Source organism: Rutilus rutilus, assembly GCF_951802725.1.
Source record: "Rutilus rutilus genome assembly, chromosome: 15".
NCBI lineage: Eukaryota > Metazoa > Chordata > Actinopteri > Cypriniformes > Leuciscidae > Rutilus > Rutilus rutilus.
Window position 1 is genome coordinate 3,361,099 of NC_140220.1, and position 27,350 is coordinate 3,388,448.

General features: G+C 38.4%; 2 protein-coding genes across 16 annotated transcripts in view; both read right to left on the minus strand.

Moving 5' to 3' along the window:
* LOC311305356 (protein PALS1-like) overlaps positions 1–16,234 on the minus strand; it is a 45,092-nt gene extending 28,858 nt beyond the window's left edge. For 2 of the 7 annotated variants that reach the window (XM_084432997.1, XM_084432998.1), the window contains exons 1-8: positions 16,009–16,234; positions 14,056–14,355; positions 10,496–10,704; positions 5,644–5,721; positions 2,412–2,537; positions 2,003–2,164; positions 1,655–1,732; positions 429–612 (exon numbers count right to left, since the gene is read on the minus strand). In XM_084432997.1, coding sequence (XP_084289123.1) covers positions 429–612; positions 1,655–1,732; positions 2,003–2,164; positions 2,412–2,537; positions 5,644–5,721; positions 10,496–10,704; positions 14,056–14,353 — 1,135 coding nt within the window. In that variant the 5' untranslated portion in view covers positions 14,354–14,355; positions 16,009–16,234. Of the gene's footprint in view, positions 1–428; positions 613–1,654; positions 1,733–2,002; positions 2,165–2,411; positions 2,538–5,643; positions 5,722–10,495; positions 10,705–14,055; positions 14,386–16,008 lie in introns of all 7 variants that reach the window. The other 5 variants (XM_084432999.1, XM_084433002.1, XM_084432996.1 and 2 more) reach the window with 4 other exon arrangements.
* Positions 16,235–17,139: 905 nt separating this feature from the next.
* The window catches only part of gphnb (gephyrin b), a 106,263-nt gene continuing 96,052 nt past the window's right edge, over positions 17,140–27,350 (minus strand). For 4 of the 9 annotated variants that reach the window (XM_084433188.1, XM_084433193.1, XM_084433190.1 and 1 more), the window contains 7 exons: positions 23,785–23,906; positions 22,537–22,624; positions 21,962–22,035; positions 21,065–21,129; positions 20,819–20,922; positions 20,033–20,129; positions 17,140–18,418 (listed from right to left, as the gene is read on the minus strand). In XM_084433188.1, coding sequence (XP_084289314.1) covers positions 18,285–18,418; positions 20,033–20,129; positions 20,819–20,922; positions 21,065–21,129; positions 21,962–22,035; positions 22,537–22,624; positions 23,785–23,906 — 684 coding nt within the window. In that variant the 3' untranslated portion in view covers positions 17,140–18,284. The other 5 variants (XM_084433192.1, XM_084433189.1, XM_084433187.1 and 2 more) reach the window with 2 other exon arrangements.

A 27,350-nucleotide genomic window follows, 5' to 3' on the forward strand; every position in this document is an offset into this window, starting at 1 on the left:
GCGGTGAGTGGCAACTTTAAAAAACTTCAACAAAAAAACACTAACTCTATAGAAGAGCTAATTCTATAGGCCTACAAACATTTCTAAAACTATAACTGAAATAAAAAGGAATAAAAACTATATCAAATATTTAAAAAAATTATAAAAATGACAAAAGCACATCAATTCTAAAATCTAAATTGAAATGAAAATGAAAAATATAAAAACCAATTAAAATATTAGTGAATACATAAATAATAATAAAATAAGGCTGAAATCAATGAATCAGAGTTTAAACTTAATGACCAATTTCTAAGCGCAAAATCACTGCAAATATATGATAAATATTTTATATGCAGCTTATAAAATATATATTTTTTCAATGGATTTATTTGTTATCTCCCATAACTCAGCATGCGCTCTACTATCTGTTCTAAGCAGACACTAACCAGGAATGAGTCCGGCGAGGGGCTTCTGGTCCTCATGTCCTTCCCTGTACGCCTGCCACCAGTTGGGGTCGTCCTGGCTAGTGACGTGGAGGACGTCCCCCTTTTGGAAGGACAGGCCGAGCTCTCTGCACGGCACATATCGGTCCTCAGATGGGTCATAGCTGAAGTTTGCTTTCACATGCATCTGTAAAGAAAGAGAATGAGGAGGACGGATGAATGACACATTTAGATGAAGAAACTTAGTTCTGACAACTCTGTTGTGTTTGGTAATGGATATGAAAATGCTGATATGTTTGGTCTTGGCAGAATAGATCTACATCTGCTGTTATTGCTGCTGTTTTGAGTAAGAAATGCTGCTGCTCCATATATTCTACATGATTTACCACTAGCAGATCTATACAGGTGGAGCTGGGGAAGGTGGAGGGTTTCTGTAAGCGAGCTGTAATGCTACAGCAAATGATGACCAAGTGTTTGAAGGTTGATCAGCTCATTGGCTACTGATACAGCAGGAACCAGTCAGCTGAGCCCTATAGAGAATGATGTGATTGAGTTAAGGACCAATCAGCCTATCAGGATACTCAACTCTTGAGTCATCATGGTGTATTAAATACATCGTATTGCGCAGAATCTGCGCATATCTGGCTTACTTGAACGTGTTTTTGTTCAATTGCATTAAAGCAAAAGTGCAGTCTAAAAAAAATGTGGTTAACAGAAAAAGGCATTGTTATTTTCCAACATCCAACATTTTTTGATGTTCCTGTACTGTACTGTATTGATCTGTCCACCTAAAATACATTTTTGGTGAAAGGATGAGGATGGAAGAGGAAGGGAGGAGATGGCTGGATGACCGGATTTTGTTTGAACAAGAAATGTATGTATGAAATCCAAAAATTATATATATATATATACACACATGGTTTATATATATATATTTATGGTTTCTTTCTTTTAATTAATTTATTTATTTTTGGCTAGTTGAAGTTCTGAATGGCCGGTAACTTTAAAATTTTGTAGCCAAATTGGCCGGTGAGTTTAAAAAAGTTAGTTTCAAACCCTGATCACAGACATACTTCATGCATAAGGCTATCCCAGAATGCATTGTAACAAGAAGCCCACAAGGGTTTCAAACAGAGTCAAAGACAAAAATCCCAGAAGGCCCCTAGAAAAGGCAGCACACACTCAAATGAAGGAATGAAGATGAAGAGATGATGAAGATGAAGTCGTACCACAGCCGGTCTGTGAGGAGCTAGCTTGTTTTGACAGTTTGGGATGAGCAGAAATGTGAGGGACCCATGCATGCTGGACTAGAGACAAAGAAAAAGAAGAAGAAAAAACATATTAGAATGATTTCTGAAGGATCACGCGACACTGAAGACGATGATGATTTTATAATATATTCACATAGAAAACAGCTATTTTAAATTTTAATATTATTTCACAAGATTTTTGGTGAGCATAAGAGACGTCTTTCAAACACAGACCTCAAAACTTTCGAATGGTAGTCAATATCAGCCAATTATTACGGTTAAAGAGTATGAGGCGTTTCAAAGAGTTTAGGACCTGCTAGATCTCACCAGTATGTTGTGAACATCATTAACACTTTTCCCACGAACTGAAACACCGTTGATCTCTAGGATTTCATCTCCTTCACTGAGCAGGTTGCTTTTCTCTGCCATTCCTCCACTCACCACCCGGCTGATGATGACGCAGTCAAGTTCATTACGAACCGTCACACCCTAAACATATACAGAAACACAATCAAATATCTATAAACAATCAATGTAACTGAATTCAAACGTACAGTTTGAATATAGAATTTAAATTTATAGTTTAAAATCAGAGTAAAAAACTATTATGAAAATATATATACTAGCCTATATAATAAATATATACAAATATAATAAAGAATATATATACACACACACATGTTCATTGATGCCCTTAGAGACTATAAATGTCAATGAATGTAGATGAATGACTTACTAGAGGCATGTCACGAGTTTTCTCCAGGGAAACTAGTTTGGTGGTCTTTTCATCATGGTCCAGCTCTTCAATAGTTTCAACATCCGATTCCTGCTCGGCTATACAGTCGTGAGCTTCCATCAGGGCCTGAGGAAGAACCATGAACATCAGCACTGGTGAATGGAGATGTCGGCCTCGACCCGTTTGACTTGAGCCAGTAAGGAATCATCCAGAACACCCTAGCAGCTGCATAGCAATACTTTAGCAACCACATTGCAACCAACCCTGAACACTCCTGCAATTGAATATAAAAAAAAACTCCCTTCAGCACTTTAGTAACTGCATAGTAACACCTTAGCAACCACCTATCAACTCCACAGAAAACACCCTAGCAACAGTCTAGCAACATAACTTCAACTACCCAGAACATTAGAGAAACCGCATAGCAACATTTGAAAACAATCAGAGCACCTTAGCATAGCAACACCCTAAAAAACCATCTACCAACTCCATAGTAAACACTGAAAACACCCTATAGCAACTACCTAGCAACACTTTTACAAATATACAGAACATCATAGCAACACCCTAGCGACCACCTACCTACTCCCTAGTAAGCACAGAAAACACCTTATAGAGCTGGTAAGTCCCGCCCCTTCCGCTAACCCCACTGGACCTCTAGGTTGAAAAATCGTCAATGCAAGTGAATGGGAGAAAATAATTATTTTCTGGTCCCGTTTGAATTGTGCCATGAATGTGAACATATGTTGTCTGTGCATTTTTTATATAATTTTTCGTGTAAAGAATGCTACAATTTAGCGGGTAGAAGTTTGATACAGTTAGACTTTGTGTGAGAGCACTTTGTGGACTACAACTCTTCGCTGCTTTCGACGCGTTTGAAACGTCACCACCACTCGCACACGGACACTAGCTCACGTCACGGATCCCGCTAAACATGGCTGTGTCTTTGGTGCACTTCACCACCTTCTTTCAGGGAGAGGACAAAATCGTTGAGGTTGGCGAAAACCACGGGTAAGTCAACTTTATGGGGTTACGTCACATAGGCGACATGTAGTCTTTCTCGTTATGTCTTTTCCACAACTGCTAGCCGAAGAATCATACCATATACTGTCAAACTCGTAACATGAAAAATTATATAAAAAAATTCACAGACAACATATGTTCACATTCATGGCACAATTCAAACGGGACCAGAAAATAATTATTTTCTCCCATTCACTTGCATTGACGATTTTTCAACCTAGAGGTCCACTTGGGGTTTTACGGATGGGCGGGACTTACCAGCTCTATAGCAGCTACTTAGCAACAGCCAAGCAATACCCTTGCAACCACCCAGAACACTATACCAACCGCATTGCAACATGGTAAACAACTCAGAACACCTTAGTAACTGCATAGCAACACCCTAGCAACCACCTATCAACTCCCTAGTAAGCACAGAAAACACCCTATAGCACCTACCTAGCATCAGGCTAGAAACAACCACATATCAACTCCCCAGTAAGCACAGAAAATACCCTATAGCAGCTACCTAGCAAACAGCCTAGCAACACCCTAGCAACCACATATCAACTCCCCAGTAAGCACAGAAAACACCCTATAGCAGCTACCTAGCGAACAGCCTAGCAACACCCTAGCAACCACCTATCAATTCCCAAGTAAGCACAGAAAACACCCTTTAGCAGTTACCTAGCAAACAGCTTAGCAACACCCTAGCAACCACCTATCAATTCCCTAATAAGCACAGAAAACACCCTATTGCAGCTACCTAGCGAACAGCCTAGCAATACCCTTACAACCACCCGGAACACCATAGCAACCACATAGAAACATTTTAAAACACTCAGAACACCCTAGCAACACCCTAGAAACCACATATCAACTCCCTAGTAAGCACAGAAAACACCCTATAGCAGCTACCTAGCGAACAGCCTAGAAACACCCTTACAACCACCCAGAACAGCATAACAACCACGTAGAAACATTTTAAAATACTAAGAACACCTTAGCAGCTGCATAACAACACCCTAGAAACCACATATCAACTCCCTAGTAAGCACAGAAAACACCCTATAGCAGCTACCTAGCCTATAACAGCCTAGCATCACCCTTACAACCACCCAGAACACCAAAGCATCCACATAGCTACATTTTAAACAACTCAACTGCATAGCAACACCCTAGCAACCACTCAAAACCCTAGCATCATGGTGGCAACTTCAGCACCTACTGTCAAAAATCAAGTTATGTAGAATATCTGTATGCTTTGAAAACAAGCCCTGCCTTAAAAAAAAAATGTAAACAAGCAAACAATCAATCTTCTTTCAAGCTGAGAAGCACTCAAGCAAGTTCCCGCCCATTTCGTTTAACCCAAGACTCTGTCTCACATTGAAACCCCCCTGACACAGGATTGCCGCTTTACCTCACTGAAATTGACAGGCGTACCGCACCTCACAATAATAACCCTTGGCCACATCAGATTCTCAATGCCAGACTGCCAAACATGATGCACAGCTTAACCTGAACATAAACCCAATCCTCCATAATCTCCACACAGCGCTGTCAATCATCACATCACCTCTTACCTGTAATTTTTCATACAGTAGGAAGAGAGACAGACTGCTTTAAATGCCCGCTGTGCGTGTGGCGAGGGAAAGCAGCGGGAGGGCTGGGAAAGGGGTGAATATCTTCTGTTATGCAGGGAGGGTAATAATCTTGTGTCCTGTTCTGTGGCAGGTATCTATTTCTAAGGCCGATAATTGGATCTAACCTGTGGTGTGTACAAATAGACACACAGGGAAGTTGTTTTCATGCCCTTGTTAGCGTTTGATTTGGACCTGAACATGTTTAGACAGCAGATCAGATCTTGATTCTTTGATCAAATGGCTGATTGATAACATAAGCCATTGATAATGTCTGCTTCACTAGTTCTTAAATGGTGGTCTGATGTGGTTTCAGACAGCAATAACAATGTATTGCTCATTGTTAATGTGTTAGGCAACTAATGGGACCTTATTGTAAAGCGTTACCAATGCAAACAATCATTTGCATTTAGCCATATCATCTTGCATATTTATGATAGCAAAATAAAAGGCTTATCAGCTTTTAAGTGGGAGGAGAAAATTCCCATATATTTGTTGCTGAGGTCAAAGGTTGTGTGACCATTAAAACTTTAGTGAAATTATACAGATGCCAACAAGGACACGTTGTGTGACATTCCCTCATCATTTACCTGTAGGTGTGGTGAAGTCAAAAGGCCTGTTAGTTCTGTGGCTTCAGTGTGTTTACTGGAGTGAAGGACACTTTCCACCTGAGGCCCAATGACACGAGTCAAGAACATGGATGAGGAAAGTTAGTCAAATTTAATCTAGACTTTTTAAGCCTCTAGACAAGCATCACTATGACTTGTCGATCATTAAAAAAATCATTACACATGCAGAAAGTCAAATACATTTGCATTACATTTCATGCACATTTTGCACCACCCAATTGTACAAATTTTACCCGGTGCTCGTGTGGCGGTCAAAAATGGCAATTTGCATGTTCAAATACAAATTAATGTATTATATTTTAATTTTATTTAATTTCAGTTTTTTTAGTTTTACTCTAAAACTGTGAGAAAAATCAAAGCCATAAATCTAAACACGCTGTGCTCCAAATTTGAGGTTGATATCTTAAAAAATGTGCTTTCAGTGAGATTTTGTTCGGGTGCAGTACCAAAAGTTTCCACTAGATTAAATAAATTTCCCATTCACTTCCAATGCGCTCATTTTTGACTGTGAACAGTACAAGTGTGACTATTTAACCTTTTCAAATCATGTCCATGATTTTTTATTTGTGTTCACATAGCAAGTGCCAAAACCTTTACCAAGATTCGTACCATTCTGATGAAGTAATAAAAAACCAAACCGTAAAATTAGGGTCATTCCAGAAAAAAAAAAAACATTTTAGATCTGATTATAATATGGCACAAATCATGATAAAAACTCATGATTTTTTTTATTTTAAAGTCAATATGAAATAATCATATTTAGTTTTTTAAATACATGTTTCTATAGTTGTACACTATATAGTTTCTATAGTGTAAAAAATGTATTCATGCCAGTATCATTATTAAGTGATGAAACACCTCTCTGTGTTGCATTTGACAATAAACTAATCAGCACACACACACACACACACACACACACACACACACACACACACACACACACACACACACACGCAGTGATTGTAATAATCCATTAGATCTCATTCTGGCCTCCAGGAAGTCTTAGTGCATCACACTTCAGTCTGTAAGCCAATGACGGATTACATTCCCAACAGCCAATGGCTTCCTCCAGCTTCATGCTTTGGCACAGGGCAGATCAACCAATTACCGCGTCCTTATTAAGCACATCGGGTGCCTTTGCTCAAGTACAATGACTACAAACATCTCAAAAAAGTACAGATTCACATATAAGCTGCGGTGGAAAATCTAGTGAGCTTCCGGAATAAACAGCCTTTAAGGCATCATTGGTGTGCTCCTAACACTAAGGTTGTTTAATTATGCTGTCTTCTAAGATAACTTCATCGAGAACGCAATTCCAGAATGCATTGCGTTTGAGTTTGAGTTTATTTGACATAAAAAGTAGCAATACAACTGCATTACAACTTCTTTGCCAAGGATGATACAATACATTTGCATTAACTTTATTTCCATAGTGGTTCTTGATTTTAGAGAGTCATTCTCATGCGATTAGCTCTGTGCAAAAAACAAAACAAAAACATTTTACTGAATGTAAACACATAGATTTGATATAAGTATACTTGCACCAGCGTTCAAAAGTTTGGGGCCAGTAAGATTTTTTTTTTAATTAATACTTTGATTCAGCGAGGATGCGATTACAATTATTGTACAAATATTTGTACAATTATTACAAAATAATTATTTCAAATAAATAATAATAAAAATTACATTTATTATATTTTGTTCTATTCTATTTTTAATCTCTTTTGAACTTTGATCAAAAAAAAATGAAGACTGGAGTATTGATGCTGGAAGATCAGCAATGCCAGCATAAATATGCATTACAATAGAATGTAAAAAATGTACTAATATTTTTAGCTAATAAATACAGGTGAGCAGAAGAGACTTCCTTCAAAAACGTTTAAAAATCTTACCAACTTCAAACTTTCAATAAAAAAAAAATAGATAAAAACTAAATTAAATTTGTGAACTAAACTATATTTGTGAGTTACTTGCATATCTATGCATATTAAAATAGCTAACTGTTAGCTTTGTGACATGTTAACTACACAGTCTTTTTGTATGACATATAGAGTTGTTCGCTATAGCATTCTTTCGAGTTGAATGGGACACAGAATAAGAAGAAAGTTCAGAATGTCATACTAACTTTGCTACTCTTACTATTAATGCAATATAAAATGCATAGTACTTACTGTATACAATATAGCACAGTGCATAGAATATCATACCCCACAATGCAATGTGTTTACTTGACCTTCACTCTCCAATTTAAAAAATAATCTAGAAGTTATAGAGTGCTGCAGGGATGACGTATTTTTGTAGGCCAAAACCCGGACACGAGTTAGTATTTTAGCAACATCCAGAAATCAATGGTTTTTTTTAAAATGGGATTTTGGTTAAATGCTTAAAAATAAGGTCTGTGGTGAACAAAAGCTCAAGACACTTTCACGTTTTATTCTATGACATAAAATACATCAGTAATACCCAGTGATTAAAAAAAAAAAGGCTTTTACTTGTCTTGTAAAAGGCAGTTGCTAACAAGTGTCTAAATGAGGACTAGAGAGGCTCTCGGGACATTAAAGGTCATCAGCAGAACAGGTAAACTCGTCACTGGTCCACTTTCAATAGTTTATAATCATGCTCTTGCAAATGAGTATAGCTCAAACTCAGGTAAAAAATGTTTTTAAAAAAGGCTGAAAGAGATGTTGGAAGCTTAGTGATGGTGACATTGAAGTCATGAACAAACCGTGCAAGAATCATAAGCTTTTGTTGGTCACAGACCTTATTTTCTGCGTTAATCCGAGAGATAATGGAAAAATCCCTTGTTGAGGCAACCGTGATGCCAAGTTACGGGATGGCCTGAAGAAATACGTCATCACTGTGTAACGGAGGCCAGCTAGTAAAGAGCTGTACAAGTAAATGTCACTCCCCTGATCCTAAGAGACACGCTAGCGACTAATGCAATTAATGCAATTAATATTAATATAATTTTGCAAGTATTATGGGAATGTACCTTTTGATTGTCCTCTGCACCATTTAAAAAAAAAGTAGTAGCTAAGTAATATATATATATATATATATATATATATATATACAGTACTGTGCAAAAGTCTTAGGCATGTTAATATCCCCCCCCCGCCCTTATCTTTATCTTTTTCTGTAGTGTGTGTCAGATCAGTTTACATTTCCAAACATTCTTTTTGCCATTAATTGTAATAATCCAGTGAGATTTGTGTATGCACAAGGAGTCTGACAACAGCCGGTATGATCTGATCTCACCATCATCGAGTCCGTCTGTGATTACATGAAGAAACTGAGACAGACTAAATCCAGAAGAACTGCGGGAACGTCTCCGAGACGCTTGAAGAAACCAGGCATCTGGATTTAGTCTGTCTCAGTTTTTTCTGTTTCTTCATGTAATCACAGACGGACTCGATGATGGTGAGATCAGATCATCCTGGCTGCTGTCAGATTCCTTGTGAATGAATAGGTGCACATCCTTTGGATTTTCTCGGCCCGAGTCCTTTACTTAAAACCAACTCAGACTAGACAACCTAAGAAGTCGGGGAAGGTCTCGTTTTTTAAGATTCGTTACATGCTGTTGGCAATACAAAAAGCAATGAATCCGTGAAAATTCTTACATATAGCCCCTTTTGCTGAGCTGAACAGCTGAGCAATTATCGGCCCATCTGGCTCCTGCCGACCACGTACAAGGTCTTCACCAAGGTGCTGTACAACCGACTAGCCAGGCAGTTGGACGAACAACAGCCACCCGAACAGGCCGGCTTTCGGTCTCAATGGCCCACATCCACGTGCTGAACCAACTGCTCAACTCTGCCGGGAGTACAAGATGCCTTTGGTGCTGGCCTTCGTAGACTACGAGAAGACCTTCGACAGCGTGGAGATCAACGCCGTACTGCTCGTCCTCCAACAACAGGACGTCGCCGATGAGCACGTGGCCCTTTTGCAGGAGCTGAACAGCGGATCACCCAGTTCGACCGGCCACTGTACATCCCCGTCGTCAGAGGCGTCAAGCAGGGCGACCCCATCTCACCCAAGCTGTTCATGGCGTGTCTGGAGCACGTCTTTCGACAGCTCGACTGGGACAACAGGGGTATCAGTGTTAACGGGCAGTGGCTCAGCGCCCATCTGCGATTCGCCGACGACATCGTCCTAATCGGCGAGTCAGTGGCCGACGTGCAGCTGCGACTTGACCAGCTCAACCAGGCCAGAAGATGAACCTGGCCAAGACAAAGTGTATGCGCAACCCTCAAGCCACCACCAACAACATCCACATTGGCCAGAAGGAGATCGAGCAGGTCGACAGATACGTCTACCTCGGCCAGGAGCTGACTGCTGGGCACAAGAACAACCGCGAGTTGCCACGCCGACGGAGGGCCGCCTGGGTCAGCCATGTGTCCATAGCAGAGGTGGTCACCGACATGGCCGACGACCCCCTGCGCGCCCACCTGTTCGACAGCACCGTCCTACCAGCCATGCTCTACGGGGCCGAGACCTGATCGCTGACCGCGGCCGACAAGCAGAAGCTGGCAGTGACCAAACGCGCCCTTGAGCGGCGGATGGTGGGCGTCAAGAGGACGGACCACATCAGCAACGAGCTACTGAGGAAGACGAGCAAGGTCAAGGACGCCATCAACCAGCGCTAAGAAGATTGAAGATAGCCCCTTTAAAAGAAAATATTAACTTTAAACAAACTTTCTATTAACGTTACTGGAAGCATAACCTTACCAGGACGTTCCCTGTTATCTGAGATAGTTACTCTACATGGCCAGTGTTAAGCAGAGGAGTAGAGTTGGAGGAGTGTGAGCGGTACCTCGTCTCTGAGCTGCTGTGCGTGTGTGGTGAGCGGGTACGGTGGGCACAGCCGTCTCATGCCGAGAGCTACGCTGCGGTGCATGATGAACGCCTGCTGGAAGTCTGTCTGAAGCAGGAGCTCCACCAGCAGATGAAGGTCCTCCTGACTCTCAGCATCCGTCAGAAACAGATGAAGACACTGCAGAGAGTCCAGCAGGTCCTCCAGCTCTGAGAACACACAGAGGGAAACGGGGTAGGAAACGCCATTGATAATGATTTTACAACAACAACGACCTTGGTTTCCCCACGGCTTTTAACTAAAGCATTTCAATGACTTTTCCAGTCACTTCTAAATGACTAAATAAGGATTTTTAAAACGACAAGTTTTTAAAGGTCTCTAATACAACAACAACAACAATCTTGCCTGCATGAAAGCTTTGTTTTCCTTAAAGTCCTCCTGTGGTGAAAATCAAGCTTTTAATGTTGTTTTTAATATGCTTTAAGACAAACCATGTGCTAATTCATAAGTCATCACCATTGCTGAGTATTTTCTCTTTAAAACTGCAGTGAACCAAAGACAGTCTCAAAAACACGCTTTGAAATCGCTGGTGTTTCTGACGTCACAAACTACCTTGTAACCAATCAGATCAAGATGTGGGCGGGCTTCAGCATATCATTAACAGCAAACTAGCAGGGGAATCTCGAGAGATGCCAGGTTATCGGAATCGGACAGATTTAGCAATATAGCGGGTGTGTGATGTATATTACGATGTTATGATGAACTATATGCCTTTCTCTAGAGTTGTTCAAAGCGTTTCTGATGATTAGAAGGCGAACGGGAACATAGTTTGTGTAACATTAGCAACACATTATTAGCTGTTTGATAACATAGTCAAGCAAAAGGCTAATCATATTAATTACCCTTATGTATCCGATGTTGTAAAGAGCAAGACCATTGTGCAGCGATTACCTCAGTAAACCGAGTGAATCTGTGAGCTGGCGTGAGTGAGTGGAGGCGGGGCTAATTAGCATATTCATAGCTCTGCAAAGGGTGTAGAGTTACATTCAAGCTATTTTAAGGCATGATGCATTTTTTTCACAGGAAAAAACGTTTAAATGAGTCATTTTGGTCATAAAAAGATGAGTTTTAAAGGGATAGTTCACTTTGAAATAAATTTTTGATATGTTTTAGCTTACCTCAAGGGCATCCAAGATGTAGGTGTCTTTGTTTCCGCAGTAGTTTCAATTTTGATATTTTTAGGTCAAACCGTTCTTGTCTGTCAGTCATATAATGCAGGTCTATGGTCACTGGCTCAAAACACAAGCACAGAGTCCAAATTAAAACAATTCCCCATCGTCCAAATGAAACAATTCCCCATCATAAGTACACATTGATGGCCTAAGACACGAAACGAGCGGTTTGTGTGAGAAAACGAACTGTATTTATATCGTTGCTATCTCTTGAAAACAGCACACGTACAAATGATCTGACGGCGCGGGCGGGTATAGATATATACATAGATGTCGCCTTGGCTACTGCAGTTCATTGGAACGAAACCGTAGCCAAGCGACATCTAGTGTATATATCTATACCCGCCCGCTGGCGGGTATAGATGTATACACTAGATGTCGCCTTCGCTACTGCAGTTCATTGGAACGAAACCGTAGCCAAGGCGACATCTATGTATATATCTATACCCGCCCGCGCCGTCAGATCATTTGTACGTGTGCTGTTTTCAAGAGATAGCAACGATATAAATACAGTTCGTTTTCTCACACAAACCGCTCGTTTCGTGTCTTAGGCCATCAATGTGTACTTATGATGGGGAATTGTTTCATTTGGACGATGGGGAATTGTTTTAATTTGGACTCTGTGCTTGTGTTTTGAGCCAGTGACCATAGACCTGCATTATATGACTGACAGACAAGAACGGTTTGACCTAAAAATATCAAAATTGAAACTACTGCGGAAACAAAGACACCTACATCTTGGATGCCCTTAAGGTAAGCTAAAACATATCAAAAATTTATTTCAAAGTGAACTATCCCTTTAAGGGATAAAATTATTTACTACAGGGGGACTTCAAGAGATAGTTTGTCAAAAACAATAACAACTTGTGAAGTACATACCATGACAACTATTTTATGTGTACTATTCAATTACCACTGCAAAAAGAAAATATTTTCTTGCTTTTTTTGTCTTGCTTTCTAGTACAAATATCTAAAAATTCTTAAATCAAGGTACATTTACTTGAGTTACAAAGTGACGTATTATGGAGCGCATTAAGTGACGTAGTAACAATTTGTTCCCACAACTTACTAAGAAGTCAACACGTTTTACTAAATCGTGGCCACGTTGTAATTCGTTTCTTTTAGTTAAATCAAAATGAGAGAACAAATTAGTACAACATGGCCACGCTTTAACTAAACCGAGGAAAAGAAATGATTATATTGTGCACACAATTGACCTAAAACGAGCGAATGAATCAGTAAAACGTGCTGACTTATTAGTAAGTTGTGGGAACGAATTGTTAATTCATGGCCACAATATATATTTTTGACTGAAAGCAAGAAAAAAAAAAACATCTGACAACTGGACAAAAGGGAAAACAAGATTAATTTCCTAAACCCCATTTTTCTTACATTTCTCCAGAAAACAAGACAAAAGAAAATATTATATCAAAAATTACACACTTCACCTTTTTCTGTACCACATATTTACCTGCTATATACCGTTGTTTTGCCTAAAAATCATTGCATAAATTTCACTTTCAAGTCCACATTGTGAAATGAAATTTTGACATTTGTCACCAGTCAACATAATCTTGTGTTGAGTGAGCCGTCAGTCATTAATAGCAGACATTTTTATCCCAAGGGATGCGCAGTGCACTTCTTATAGGGACAATCCTGAGAAACCTGAGGTTAAGAGTCTTGCTCACGAGTACAGAGGTGAGATCGTCTCTGGAGTTTTGTACAATCACATGTGATAGATATCAACTACACCAGCGTTCAAAAGTTTCGTCTCGGTGAGATTTCTTAATGTTTAAAGAAGTCTCTTCTGCTCACCAAGGCTGCATTTAGTTGATCCAAAATACAGTAAAAATTTTGAAATATTATTATGACGTTTTCTATGTGAATATAATGATCCTCCAGAAATCATTCTAATATGATAAATTGCTGCTCAAGAAACATTTATGATTATTATTAATGTTGAAAACAGTTGTGCTGCTTCATATCTCTGTGGAAACCTTGATAAAAAAATAAAAAAAATGGCTAGAATTCTTCAATGAATAGAAAGCTCAAAAGAACAGCATTTATCTGAAATTGAATCTTTTGTCACATTTTATCAATTTAATGCATCCTTGCTGAGTAAAAGTATTCATTTCTTTATAGAATATTTTGAACGGCAGTGTATGTCTGTAAAATAATCTGTACTTATGACTTTAGAACTGACTGAATTCTGCTAATATCCCAAGTTTTTCCTTCAGCTCTGTCAGACTATTCCAGATCACTCCTGAACATGATGCTTCTGGAGGTTGTTCAACATGTAATTGCCGTTAACCCTCTAGTGTCTCTCACCTGTTGTGGTTTCCTCTTCTGAGCCTGACTTGGCAACGTCCATCGCATCAAAAAAGGGATGATTGTTGCCCTCAATGCTGCTCTGCGTCAATTCCTGACCCGAGGAAGAGTTCAGATCCTCCTTTGTCTGTTCAAAAGCCTCTTCCTCCTCCTCCTCCTCCTCCTCCTTCATCATCATCATCTCTGGAGTGTCTTGGGATCTTCCCGTCTGGTCGCTGCAGCATTGAGCGATGAGTTTGTCAGGACCGTCCATGTCTCTGTCCTCCGTCATGTCCCCGTTCATGTGTGACGTTAACATGGCTGTTTTACAGTGAAGGTCAACACAATAAACTACAAGAGTTCAGAGCACAAAACATGCATATTCATACCCTGAAACAAGATATACACACATACTGTACAGTAGTGGCCAAAAGTGATGTTTGAAGGCAAATTTGTTTTTAATATATATATATATATATATATATATATATATTTATTTATATTTTTTAAGTATGAGAGAAGAACAAAACACTTAACTAAACTTGTTTATCTGACTACAGGTTTTATTTTACAATGCAAAAAAATAAAAATAAAAATGCATAGAAAACAAAAAAAAGCTCACAGCAAAAAGCATAACTTGACTACAACATAATCAGTTATTAATATTTCATTGATTCTCTCTAGTTTTTGCATGTGTTCATAAATTCTTTACATGACAGCCTGGCCAAAATGATGTTGCCACAATTTGGTATGTTTCATTGTATTATCAGTGCACAACTGCGCAATATGCTGACAAAATAAGCATTTTAATAATATTTGAAGATGCCAATTTTCCTAGGCTGGCTCACTTTCCGCCACTATTGTATATATAAATATGACATCAAACTACATGCTTACTATTAAAATTAACTTGTTTTGGATTTGGACGGTTATGGATTTCATTAGAAACTCTTTTATCTCAAAAGAGGAGGATTTGATTTCTGAAGATATGAGCCCTTTAAAGGTGAAGTGTGTAATTTTGGCGCCACTAAACTGCAGAAAACAGGCAACTTTCAAAACTTTTGGTGAAATCTTCTTCCTCTGAAGGAACCAATCAAGTTTCAGCTGGCACACTTTCAGATGTGTTTAAAGCAACAGGTGGCAGTGAAAAACGACCATCTGTTCATCCGAGATTACTACACACACACACACACACACACACACACGCACGCACGCAAATGCTGGGTTTTCATAGGAATTTCCATAGACATAACAGTTTTTCTACTGTACAAACTGTATATTCCCTCCCTTTACACTAACCCGAACCATAAACCTACCCATCACACACACACACACACACACACACACACACACACATTTAAGATGATTCAGATGGACATCTGTTTTGTTCATGTATCTATTGCACCTTAAAGCACTATGTCAATCTAGATTAATAACGGCAGATTATTTACATCTAATTACAGGACCGTTGATCTACTTAATAAGCCAACAAACAGAGTAACCTATAAATAACTTCATGCTGACCAAACATCCCTTACAAACATTAACATAATGTCACAGTTACTAAAACCATAATAAATAAATTAAATAAGTAAAAAATAAAATGACGGAAAGAAAGCGAAGGCGTTTTGGCGAAACTGCGGATACTATAGTACATTTTTTGCAAGGGATTATTATTAAATATTTTAATTCTGGTCAGCTCATTTTATCTTTTCACTTCATTATATTACTTGCAACAATTTCTAGCATAAATCCAGCAGAAATTGACCTTCTAAGTGCCACTATGTGTCCGATTAGATACACTTATATAACAGCAAATGTCTTTTTCCTCTAGTACTTTCTTGTACGTTTGAACCTTTGACCTTTCAGTCACTAAATGCTAAACTACAGCAGCCCAACATGAACCAAAAGCAACGCAATCATAAAAGTAAATGACTATTAATAAACGCAAACACAACTACATGTATTACTCACTGTGTGCATGGAGTCCCAGGTCTCCCTCTGCTGTTAAAGGTCAATACAGTGATATTCCAGTGGTGTTTTCACTGAGGTCCAGTAGAACTGTGTGTCCACAGGTCTGAGGCTAATCTTGATCAGCTGTGACTTCATGAGTTCAGTAATCTCCTTTAAACCCGTCAGCACCACGAGACTGAGCATGCAGGTGTTAATGCTGCTTCAACATCTCATCATCATCATCATCATCATCATCATCATCACGTCTACAATTACGCTCTGATCGATTCTACAACTACTGATATAATTCACCCGCTTCTTTTTATTTTCCAGATTTCATAACCCATATGGTGTAGACTATTTACATTAAATCTCAGATTCTTTGGAGCAATAACTTTGTAGTAAAAATATATATATATTTTTTTAGTATATATATATATATATATATATATATATATATATATATATATATATATAATCATTTTATTTTCACATTTGTTTCCTCTGCATCCATCCAATCATATGCTTTTTTGGCGATTTAAAAATGTATATATTATTATTCTTATATGTAATATATATATGTAATATATATATTATTATTCTTTCAATTTTTAAATCACCAAAAAAAGCATATGATTGGATGGATGCAGACACTTTGAGGAAAAAATGTGAAAATAAAATGATTATATATATATATATATATATATATATATATATATATATATATATATATTAGTCCAAAAAAAAGCATATGATTGAATGAAATGAGATAAAGAAGCAGTACCTTAATTTAATTTTAGAAAAAAATAACAAAACAAATTACCTAAAAAAGCATATAATTTCAATAATAATTAAATTACTTCATTTTTATTTATTATGACTACATCCATCCAATCATATGCTTTTTTGGTCATTTACAAATATAATATAATATAATAATGAAGACCCACACACACACTCTCTCTCTCTCTCTCTCTCTCTCACACACACACACACACACACACACAGCTTTGTTTGTGTCTGAAATATTCCAAGTTTATAATTAAACAAAAAAAATAAATAAACAAAAACACATTAAAAATGATATATATAAAACACTGCAGAATTAGTGAATGAATGCACTGGTGAATTAGTAGACCATAAGCACACACGTTAAGGAATTATGTTTTTATTCATTTTATTACAAGAAAATTCCACAATGCTATTTTTATATAATGATCAAGGATTTTATTATTGTAGTCTCTCTCATTAGGTTCTCATCATTACAGAAAATGTTATTATACAGATTTGTTCAATGTCTCCTCATTGCTTGGTCATATTCCGCAGGAGTGCTGGTCACATTTATCTGTACAATTCAATTGTTCTTTTTTTTTTTTTCACTGTACATTTTTGTGTAGTTGATTAAAAAGGCAGTCAGCACTTAAATAAGCTGTTGTTGTTGTTGTTTTTTTCTCCTCTTTTTAAAGTATATTCAAATAAAACGTTCGCCTGTGACTCCACCCCCTGGGGGAGGGGGGCGGGGCTACACCAGGTCATGTGATTATAAGGAAGCTTCAGGGATTGGGTGACCAGGCCCGTGTTCCCCCGGGCACGACCTTCGTGCACCCACGCGTTTGGCACTGCGCACACAAACAAGACTCACGAGATAAACGACAAGCAAAGCTCTTTGTGATGTCATAATGATGCCTACTAATGGGAGGAAAAGTAAAAGTGTCACGTCAATGACACGTAAGACAAAAAGTGCCACCCTCCAGAGTCCGGATTTCAAGTTGTTGAGTTCTTCCCCATGTCCGAAAAAAACAAAAGCAGTCATTTTTCATTTACTTCTCTGTTTTTTTTATGTTAAAACGGGGAAATAATATTCTCTCTTTTCTTTTTCTTCTTCTTTTTTTTTATCTCCGGGCAGGCACCTACAGTTTTCTATTAAAATGCTACAGCTATAAGATCTAGCATTGAACACACAAAGCAACTGCAATGAAAAGAATAAAGTTGCCTTAATATAATAATAATAATTAATAATAATGACAAGAAAAATGCAATAATAATAATAATAATACAGAATAAATCTCTTTTTATAATTAGATTTTATAATTTAAAAGTTATATTTTTTCTTTCTTTGAAATAATAGATTTTTTTTTTCTCATATGTATCTAGTTTTGTGATCAAGATGTTGACTATACTTCAGCGTTATCCAAATCAATAAAAACTAGCTGTGCCGTTGCATATTACAGTCAATGATATGTGAACATGCACCGTGAACCACCCGTCACTCTCTGTCCTTCTGCCCGTTTCTGTCATCATAGACGACCGATGACCATCACGTCCACCACCTCGCCCTTGTGCAGCTCCACGTATTGCTCGGTTTTGGGAGGTAGCATCAGGAGTCCGTTAGCGCTGCGCATGCTCATGAGTCGGCTGCTAACCTGGTTCCCTGGACAGAGACAGAGAGAGGAAGAAAAGTCTGAAAGTTGTGCCAGTTGAACTCTTGGGCCCTATTTTAACCATCTAAGCTCATGGTCTAAAGCGCACGGCGCAAGTGTGTGTCCACCAAAGCGTTTTTAGTCAGCTGAAAACGCCTAGCTGTGGACGCAGCGTAGCATTTTTTTCAGTTGGGACGCTTTGCTTGTTATGATACGGATTATCCGCAAAAGTGTTACTAGTATCTCATTTCACACATATTTTGTTTCTGTGTTGATTCTATATTAAAATGTCGATACAATGTAACGTATTTTCGCTGGCTCTTGTTTTAAATTATTTTGTTCCGCTATTATGGTTGTTGTCGTCTGTTGACGTTGTACAAGCAGAATGTGGCAGTTGGTCGTTGTGGTATTAGTCCCGCCCCTCCTCCACTGTGATTGGACGGTTGGGTAAAAAGTGACAGTGATGAGCGCTGCGTTTTACCCAAAGTTGAACATTCTTCAACGCTCGGCGACCCAGCGCCTCGTTACGCTCATGCCGTTTTAAAAACGTGGTGCTACCATTGAAAACAATTGGAAAAACACGCCAGCCGCGTGAAAAAACCCTTTGGTGGACACACAGCCTTAGGGAGTGTCCGAATCCACTTTTGCTAGTTTAACGACGGGAAAATGGTCGGCGCTCCCGGCGCATGGTCTAAAAGGGTCGTTCCTATCCTCTCAATGAGTAATGGGTGTGTTTTGGGCATTACGTGAAATAAACCAATCAGAGTCTCATCTCCCATTCCCTTTAAAAGCCGGTTGCGCTCGCGCCATGGCCACTTCGCTATTTACATGGAGGAATTTGATAGCGGAAAGACTGAACGCTTCTCTAGTGAGGAAACGGATCTGCTCGTGCGTGAGGTTAAAGCTCTGTGTGTGTGTGTGTGTGTGTGTGTGTGTGTGCACGAGATTAAAGCACAAGCAAACCATCTACGGGACAAGTCGGATTCCACCATATCTTTATGTACACAATATTAATCTTTTACATTGTAATCCTTTTATTTTTCATATTTGGCATGTTTGTGTGCTTCTGCGCGTCCCTGTGTGTGTAATAAGCAGAGTGTGTGTGTAATAAGCAGAGTGTAAGTGTGTTGTGGACCCGCCTATAGGCTCATATTACTAATGCGCCCTTTAAATAACAAAATAATACTGCGCCATTGACTTTAGACCAGGTTTCAGTTGGTCAATGGCTCAGTCTATTTCTGTTCCTCAAAATAGCAACGCGCCATCAATGCGCCAAAACACACACCTCGTTTTCAGACCAGAAGCCCATGGGCGCACAGATGAGGCTTTTAGTGATAACTTCTTTTAATTAATCTGTTTAAAATTGTATTAATGCTTAGATGTTTTGCTATAAATTACGGACATGGCATCTGAGGACTATTTCTCATTTTTCTCAGACCACACGACTAACTCGTTGAACTATATGCTGATAACGACACAACTTGTGACCACAGCTGGCTACCGATGCTTTCAGGACACGCACCCCTGGACGAATCCAAAAAGTTCTCAAAGACAAATAAGAGAGTATAAGGAGATCTTATATAACGCAGGTCTCTCGGGCAGAAGAGAGATAATAGATGTGTTACCTGTGCTCTGTGCCCATGGCAGAGGTTCCTGATGGTGCCACGTCAAAATACAGCGGTGATACTCAGGACGCGGATCCAGCTTCACATCACATGACAACTGCAAACAATCAAGCAGATTTGAGTTTTTTATTTTATTATTATTATTTTTTATTAGGGCTGTCAATAGATTATTGAAATTACTGTTTTAAAGTTAATGCACTGACACAAGTTAAGTGTCTTGTAACTTTTTTGAAAGAACTTGATACTTTTTTTCAGCAAGAATGCATTAAATCAATCAAGACATTTATGATATTATAAAAGATTTCTATGCTCTTTTGAACTTTCTACAGATCAAAGAATCCTAAAACAATCTAATCACAGTTTTCACAGAAATATGAAGCAGCACGACTGTTTTCAACATTGGTAATAATCAGAAATATTTCTTGAGCAGCAAATCATCATATTAGAATGATTTCTGAAGGATCATGTGACACTGAAGACTGGAGTAATGATGCTAATTCAAATGTTAATTCAGTAATATGACAGACAACAACAGCAGCATAAATTAAGACAGTAAATGCAAAGCAATGATAATTTTTTACCACATGATGTTTTCAAGCTGCAATGCATGCTGGGAACTGGCAAAACATTGTTTAAAGTTCAACGTGTTTGTTTAGATAACTCAATTTGGAAAGTTGTGCCAACTACTTGAGAATCTAAATAAGGTCAACAAAATAACTTTTTTTTTTTTTTCAGTGTGTAAAAGTCCTCTGTTATTATTACTAGTAAAGTCAAAGGTGGTCTTACCCGGGCTTTTATTATGGTGGGCCGCGGGTCTAAGATTCCCTGCATCTTCCTCAAGGCAGGAATGACGAAGAGGTTACATGTTACGACCGCTGACACGGGATTACCTGTGAAGCACGAGAGACGGTGCTCATTAAATTGAAGAAACATAATAGACAAAAAAAAAAAAAAAAAAGTTACATCTGTGATAAATTACAGACTAGTATGTGTTTTGAAAAATACACCAATAAACTCTCTCACCGTCCCTACCTGGCAGAGCAAAGATAAGTTTTCGAGACCCGTCCATATCAAGAGTGGCAAATGTTGTGGGGAGACTAACGGAAGACAAACCAGAGCTCAAAACCCGCGTGGACTGATTCTCACAGTCTGACACTCAATATCAGGGTGTTTTCACACTGGGTTTATTTCACGCTGAGAGCAGCTCACGAGATTTACACTGCATGAGATCGCTTTCAACGCTCCGAACTAAGACTTACAGTTCGCTTTAAGTCTGTGGTGAAATGGGGTTCATCTGTAAATGTGCATTGTGAATACAAAGCACTCTATTTGACTTTATTTTCAGTTAAATTAAACAAACTTACAAGCATTTTTGCTCATTACAGGTAACCATAATGGCACACCTGTTTTTGGTATCGTAAAAATACACACACAGGCCTTTCTGAGCGTTATGCAAAAATGCACGATCGTTGCGACATATTTACAAAATATATTACTATTTTTTTTTTAAAATTAATTTCTATTAATTATTATTTCTATTATTCTATTACTTTTCTAAAAAAACAAACATTACAATTAAAAAAAAAAAAAAAAAAAAAAAATCTATTTTTTCGAATCAATTTCGATCCAGTTAAAGTAGATAGTAATAAAATATATTAATATTGTTTTGTTATTAATTTCTGTTCATTATTATTTCTATTCTTCTATTACTTTTCTAAACAAATATAATAAAATAAAATAAAACTATAATAAAATATAGTAAAATAAATGGACTGGCATCCAAGTCTACTTGTTGGAGTTTTTCTATTCAACTTCCATCCAGTTAAAGTGTTTGTTTCATTTAACGAGGACTTAAGTGTGAAAACACCCTGAATCTGCATCACTTGTACAATCTCTACGCAGATGTCACCCGTTTCTTCAAAGACTCACCCTGGTTTCATGAAGACACGTCCAAAGTGTATCTGAGCATGAAGATCGATATCAAGTACCTGTTTCAGGTAATCCTGTGAAAACATCCATTTAAAATGATCTTAATGATGCCGTGAACTTGGACCAAATTGCAAATAACTGTGCTGTGTGACAAATAAAGTTTTCTGATTGTAGAAACACAGTATTCTCTTATCTAATGTGAGTGTACATCATTTTAAACAGATCTGTAATTATGTAAAGTACAAGGCACCTCATTTCTTTAGGTGTAAAACTCTTTGATGTGAAAATCTCAGTGAGAAACATCTCATCTGAAGGCGTCAGCGGGTCTTACTACCATCCAGCCACTAGATGTCAGTATAAAGCAGTGATTACTAAATCAAACTCAAAGTCTGCACATCATTGGACGACGTGTTACGCTTTTCCATGCATCTTCCTAAAATTGCAGTTTTTCCTTTAACAAGGACATTCCTGCATTTGGAACATCATCAAACCAAATATTACAAAAACACCATTTAGCTGTTGATTTTGTCTGTACAAAGCAACCGACAAATAGATAGCACATAAACGTCTTGTACCTTCTCCCCCATAGACACGCCCCCTGAGGTGATGATGACGTCGGCACGACTGATTCCCTCATTCAGAGCATTCAACAGGTCATCAGGGCTGTGGGACATCAAGGTAACAGTTGCCATTACAAATGACACTCAAAAAACCAAAACAAAACCAAATATATATAAGGTAAACAGGCGCATTGACTTTATTCTCTTTTACACCACTAGATGGCACAAAAACTCAACTCAGCACTTTTCTTAAGGGCCTTGAAACGCGCAGAATTATTCAGTGCGTTAACGTAATTTCCACTGAAACAGGAAGACAGGGCAGGACATATCGAGCAGCGTTTCGTTTATATCACAGCTCATCCAGAGCTGTTGAACTCAGTAAAGCCGCAGTTTCCTCCTAATCTCTAACCGTTTCTCCTCATCATCTCCTCCATATCGCTTTAAAATACAGCAATCTGTGCAGAATTCAAACGTGTCCGATACGTTTCTGGTCTGCGGGACTCGATCACATGATCCGCTCTGTGTATCGTGTCTCTGGACCGGAGCTGTGTCGGTTCTCGTAACACTAACGTGAAACCAGACTTCATGGAAAGCATATTTACACTGTCTGAATCGTTCCCTATCCCCTATAGTGCACTATGTGCCATTCACCATGTAGAAAACAGTACTGATTTCTGATGCAGCTTCAGCATCTATATGTAATGTAGGGGGCGGAGCTTCAGATTCTAGAGAGCATTTGATTGGATGAGAAGCTGAAGTGCGGAGAGATGACATCAAAATCATTGATCTATTTTTTGAAGTGAGAAACTAAGTTTTTAATGCTTATATCTTCTAAATGCGAATTTTGTCATTGTTTTGGAGCACACTAGCTTATAGATAAAAAAACTAAACCTTTGATTTCATGGGGACTTTAAAGTTAATGTGGAAGATGTTTTCATTTTTCTCATTGGATGGTGATAAAAATCATTATTATATTCATAAAGTCAAATGGTAAAAAAAAAAAAAAAGCCTGTTTAAACAATTTAAAACTGACATCAAAATGTATTTGGAAAATTAATTTTTCTACACACCCCTGACACGTCTGGTTATATGTGCTCTTGTTTGTACAATCCTTGGTTCTCAAACAAATAAAAACATACCATGCAAAAATTAAAATGTTTTATTAATCAGGAGTTGACTGGTAAAATCAATTCAGTTTCTCTGTAGTTAAAATCTGGCACCCGATTATTGATATGTCTGTATGATAGGGTGAAAGGCGCTCACTTGTCTCCCACGATGCCCAGGTTGATGGTGGGATATCCGTGCTCCTGAATGGTGGCCAGCAGCGTGGAGCGATTAGAGTCTCGGATCTTACCGGGGTGTAAATCGTCCTCTGGGTTCAGCAGCTGAAAACACAGTTTACTGCTTAGTGAAGTAAGCAACAAAGGCCCGTACACACACTGCAAAAAATGCTTTTCTTACTTAGTATTTTTGTCTTGTTTCCAGTATAAATATCAAAAAATTCTTAAATCAAGATGCATTTACTAGATGAGTAAAATGACATAAGATATTATGTCCTGTTTTCCGGGGGAATTGATCAAAATTAAGTGAGTTGATGCTTAAAAAAAACAATATTATCTGCCAAAATTATACTTAATTCAAACAGAAACAAGATTATTTTTCTTACTCCATTGGCAGATCATTTTGCTTGTTTTAAGCAAAAACTCACTTAAACGTACAATATGTAAATGTTTTCGCCGCTAGGGGTCGCTAACCTCTTACAATAACAAAGGCGTAGTTTGATGACGCAACATTTGCTAAGAATTATGTCGTCAACGTCAAGCTGACCGATCTAATAATGTTTATGGATGACTGAATACATCGATGTTTTTATCATGACTGTGATATGAAGCAGTTCGGGATTGCTAAGAGACAGCTATCAGCTCCACACGCGACGCGAGTCCCGCGGATATAAAAGGAATATGGACATTTCATTCTACCGAACTACACGCAAGTGCAGAATTACAACTCACAGGTCAGTTTATTAGACAAATTAAACTTGTGAGGTAATGCAGCGCTGTTTCACTTGGTCTAACATTACACTAGCACACTAAACTGCATTTGAATGTGTTGAAATGTATGTGTTAGTTTGTCTGTATGAGACTAGCAGTAAGCTAGATCAACATTAGAATAACATACAGATAACATTTTATCATTGTTGAACTATATAACATTGATTAGTTTTATGTAAATGTGCTCACCTGTTTAATAAAGTACATGTAGGAGTTGTCGAAGTCTCGGACGTGGAGCTCTCGTTTAAATACTGTCTATCTATGGGAGCTCTCGGCATCTCGAAAACACCGCGCTGTTATTGATTCTCGTTTTAGTTCTCCTTTTTTATCCAAAGTCTGCTTGCCATGGTCCATAATGTTTGAACGAAACAACAACAGCGTGCAGATAGACATTGCGAACTACACAGTTGTCCACGTCTGTCGCCTTGGTTACTATCAGAGGGCTCTGGTTGCTATGGCAGTACGAACGGAAACCAGGGACAACACGGATATGCATTGCCGCAATGCGGACAACGCATTGACGGCGACAAAACGGAAATAAAGAAAAGGGACGTGTCTTTGAATTAAATTACAAATTTCTCCTGGTTTGAAAGTTGTTGGAAACAGTCGGGATAATGTAAGTACACAACTAAAAAAAAAAAATATATATATATATAACATATAGTGATTTTTGCTATTTTTAAAGAAAAAAAATTACATATTGTACCTTTAATTTTTTATTTATTTCCCCCGAAAACAAGACGTAATATTTTATGTTATTTTACTACTTTAGGAAATGCATCTTGGTTTAAGAAATGTTTGATATTTGGACTGGAAACAAGACAAAAATACTAAGTAAGAAAACATTTTGTTTGCAGTGCACCAGGCATGATAACTATAACGATAGCTACTTTAGTGTCCACACCAGCAGACGATGTCGTTCTGTTTATTATAAGTGCGCGCTGCAGTTTTGTCATCTGCCGCTTTAAATGCTCAAACTCTTTAAAGCAGGATGGATTCTGATTGGCTGTCATGGGCTGTGTCCGATATCACCTCCTATACCCTTAAAGGCAGGGTAGGTAGGATTTATTAAAAATTAAAGATCCAAATTTGTTAAAACTTTCTATATATATCAATACATAATTAAAATGTAAGAACTCTGAAAAAAAGAGTATAAAAATCAAGTGACTCTAGACCGTTTAATCTGTATTAAACACAGCTCATTATTTCGATTCGGGACGAATCAAAGGATTGGCTTAGGCGACTGTCACTCTCTCGCAACCATGGCAACCACCCTTTTGCCACACAGCACCTGCCCACTTGCGCGCGACCGTTTGATTTGAGGAGTGCGAGAGGCACGGAACCTGATCACACCTCCGTCCAGTAGATGGCGGTAATGCACTATGTTTGCAAGCTGCCAATAAAATCTATCGAAGAAGAAGAAGAAGGCACTGAACCTAGGAATACCAAAACAATGGCAGAATAAGAGCAATCTAAATTTACAGTACCGGCATATGCAGTTAGTGAAGGCAAACCAGGCAAAAAAATGCCCCTTCCCCTCCGCTTGTCTCAGGTAAATAATGCGTCCTCTAGCTCAGCGGTCGGAGTCGCGCGTTCATGTGTTTTGGGGGCGTGGCTTTGGAAGAAGCACAGAAATGAGGGGGTGGAGTGAATGGAAATAATGAGATGTCTTTAAAACAGTCGTGAGAGGTCTACAGACACTCGATTTTGATACTTTCTTTTTCAGAGTACTTACATTTTAATTATGTATTGATATGTACATAAAGTTTAAACAAATTTGAAAAATAAAATTTTTAGACCATTTCTACCTACCCTGCCTTTAAATGGGGCACTATTTGAGGGAACAGCCATTTGTATTGGTGTCCGTAACCATAGTGGACATTATCGAGTGCCCTCATTCAATCCCACAATTCACCGCAATAACGAGTGTAATATCGATGTACGCTCAACCTCTAGAGAATACCCATAATGCACTGTGAGGGTCATGCTGAATGAATTCCCGTGTTTGACCAGAAGATGGCGCCCGCAGCTGAATCATCCATCCATCCCTCCATTTTCCAAACCGTGCACTAATTCCTTTTTAATTGTTTATTATATTGTTTAATTAAGGTTTGTACATAGTTTCCAAGACTGATTTCAAGATAAATCTTTTCATTACTACTGGAGCTGCCAGTTTACTAAGTTTCAAATGATTGTTAAAGGGATATTTCACCACTTGAAAGATGAATGTGTATTTAAATTGGGTCATTTATGTAGTTGAAATGTGAAGTTAATTTAGAAGTTGGAGCCTTCTAGACTGAGAAAAGCCAGAAAATGTATTTTTGGCTCATGTGGATGAAAGACAACAACTCCCAGAATGCACTTGCTTCGCTGCCCTACGAGGCCCAAGCCACGCCTACCGGTTACAGAGGGCAGTGTCGGGAGAAATGATACAGCTAGGCTACTAGTCGACTCGAAACTGAACAGACGGCGCTTTATCGTGAGATCCCCCTATGGGCGGGTTGAAGACATGCGGGACGAGCTCCTCCTACTGGCTGGAGTCTCTCGCCTCTGATGAAGGTAAATGATGATTTTTGCGTCATCTGAGTTTTTTTTCCAGACACACAATACAGAAATCTCTCGTCTCAGGGGGACATGAGGGAGGGAAGCACGGTCACTCCAAAATACTACCGGGTTTCTACTGATACAAAGCTTAATGCTAATCGGTGAAGTCTCCCTTTAAACAAAAGCGGCAGCCCTTCCGTCGCACTCAGTGTCCGAATTAACTCACTCGTTTTC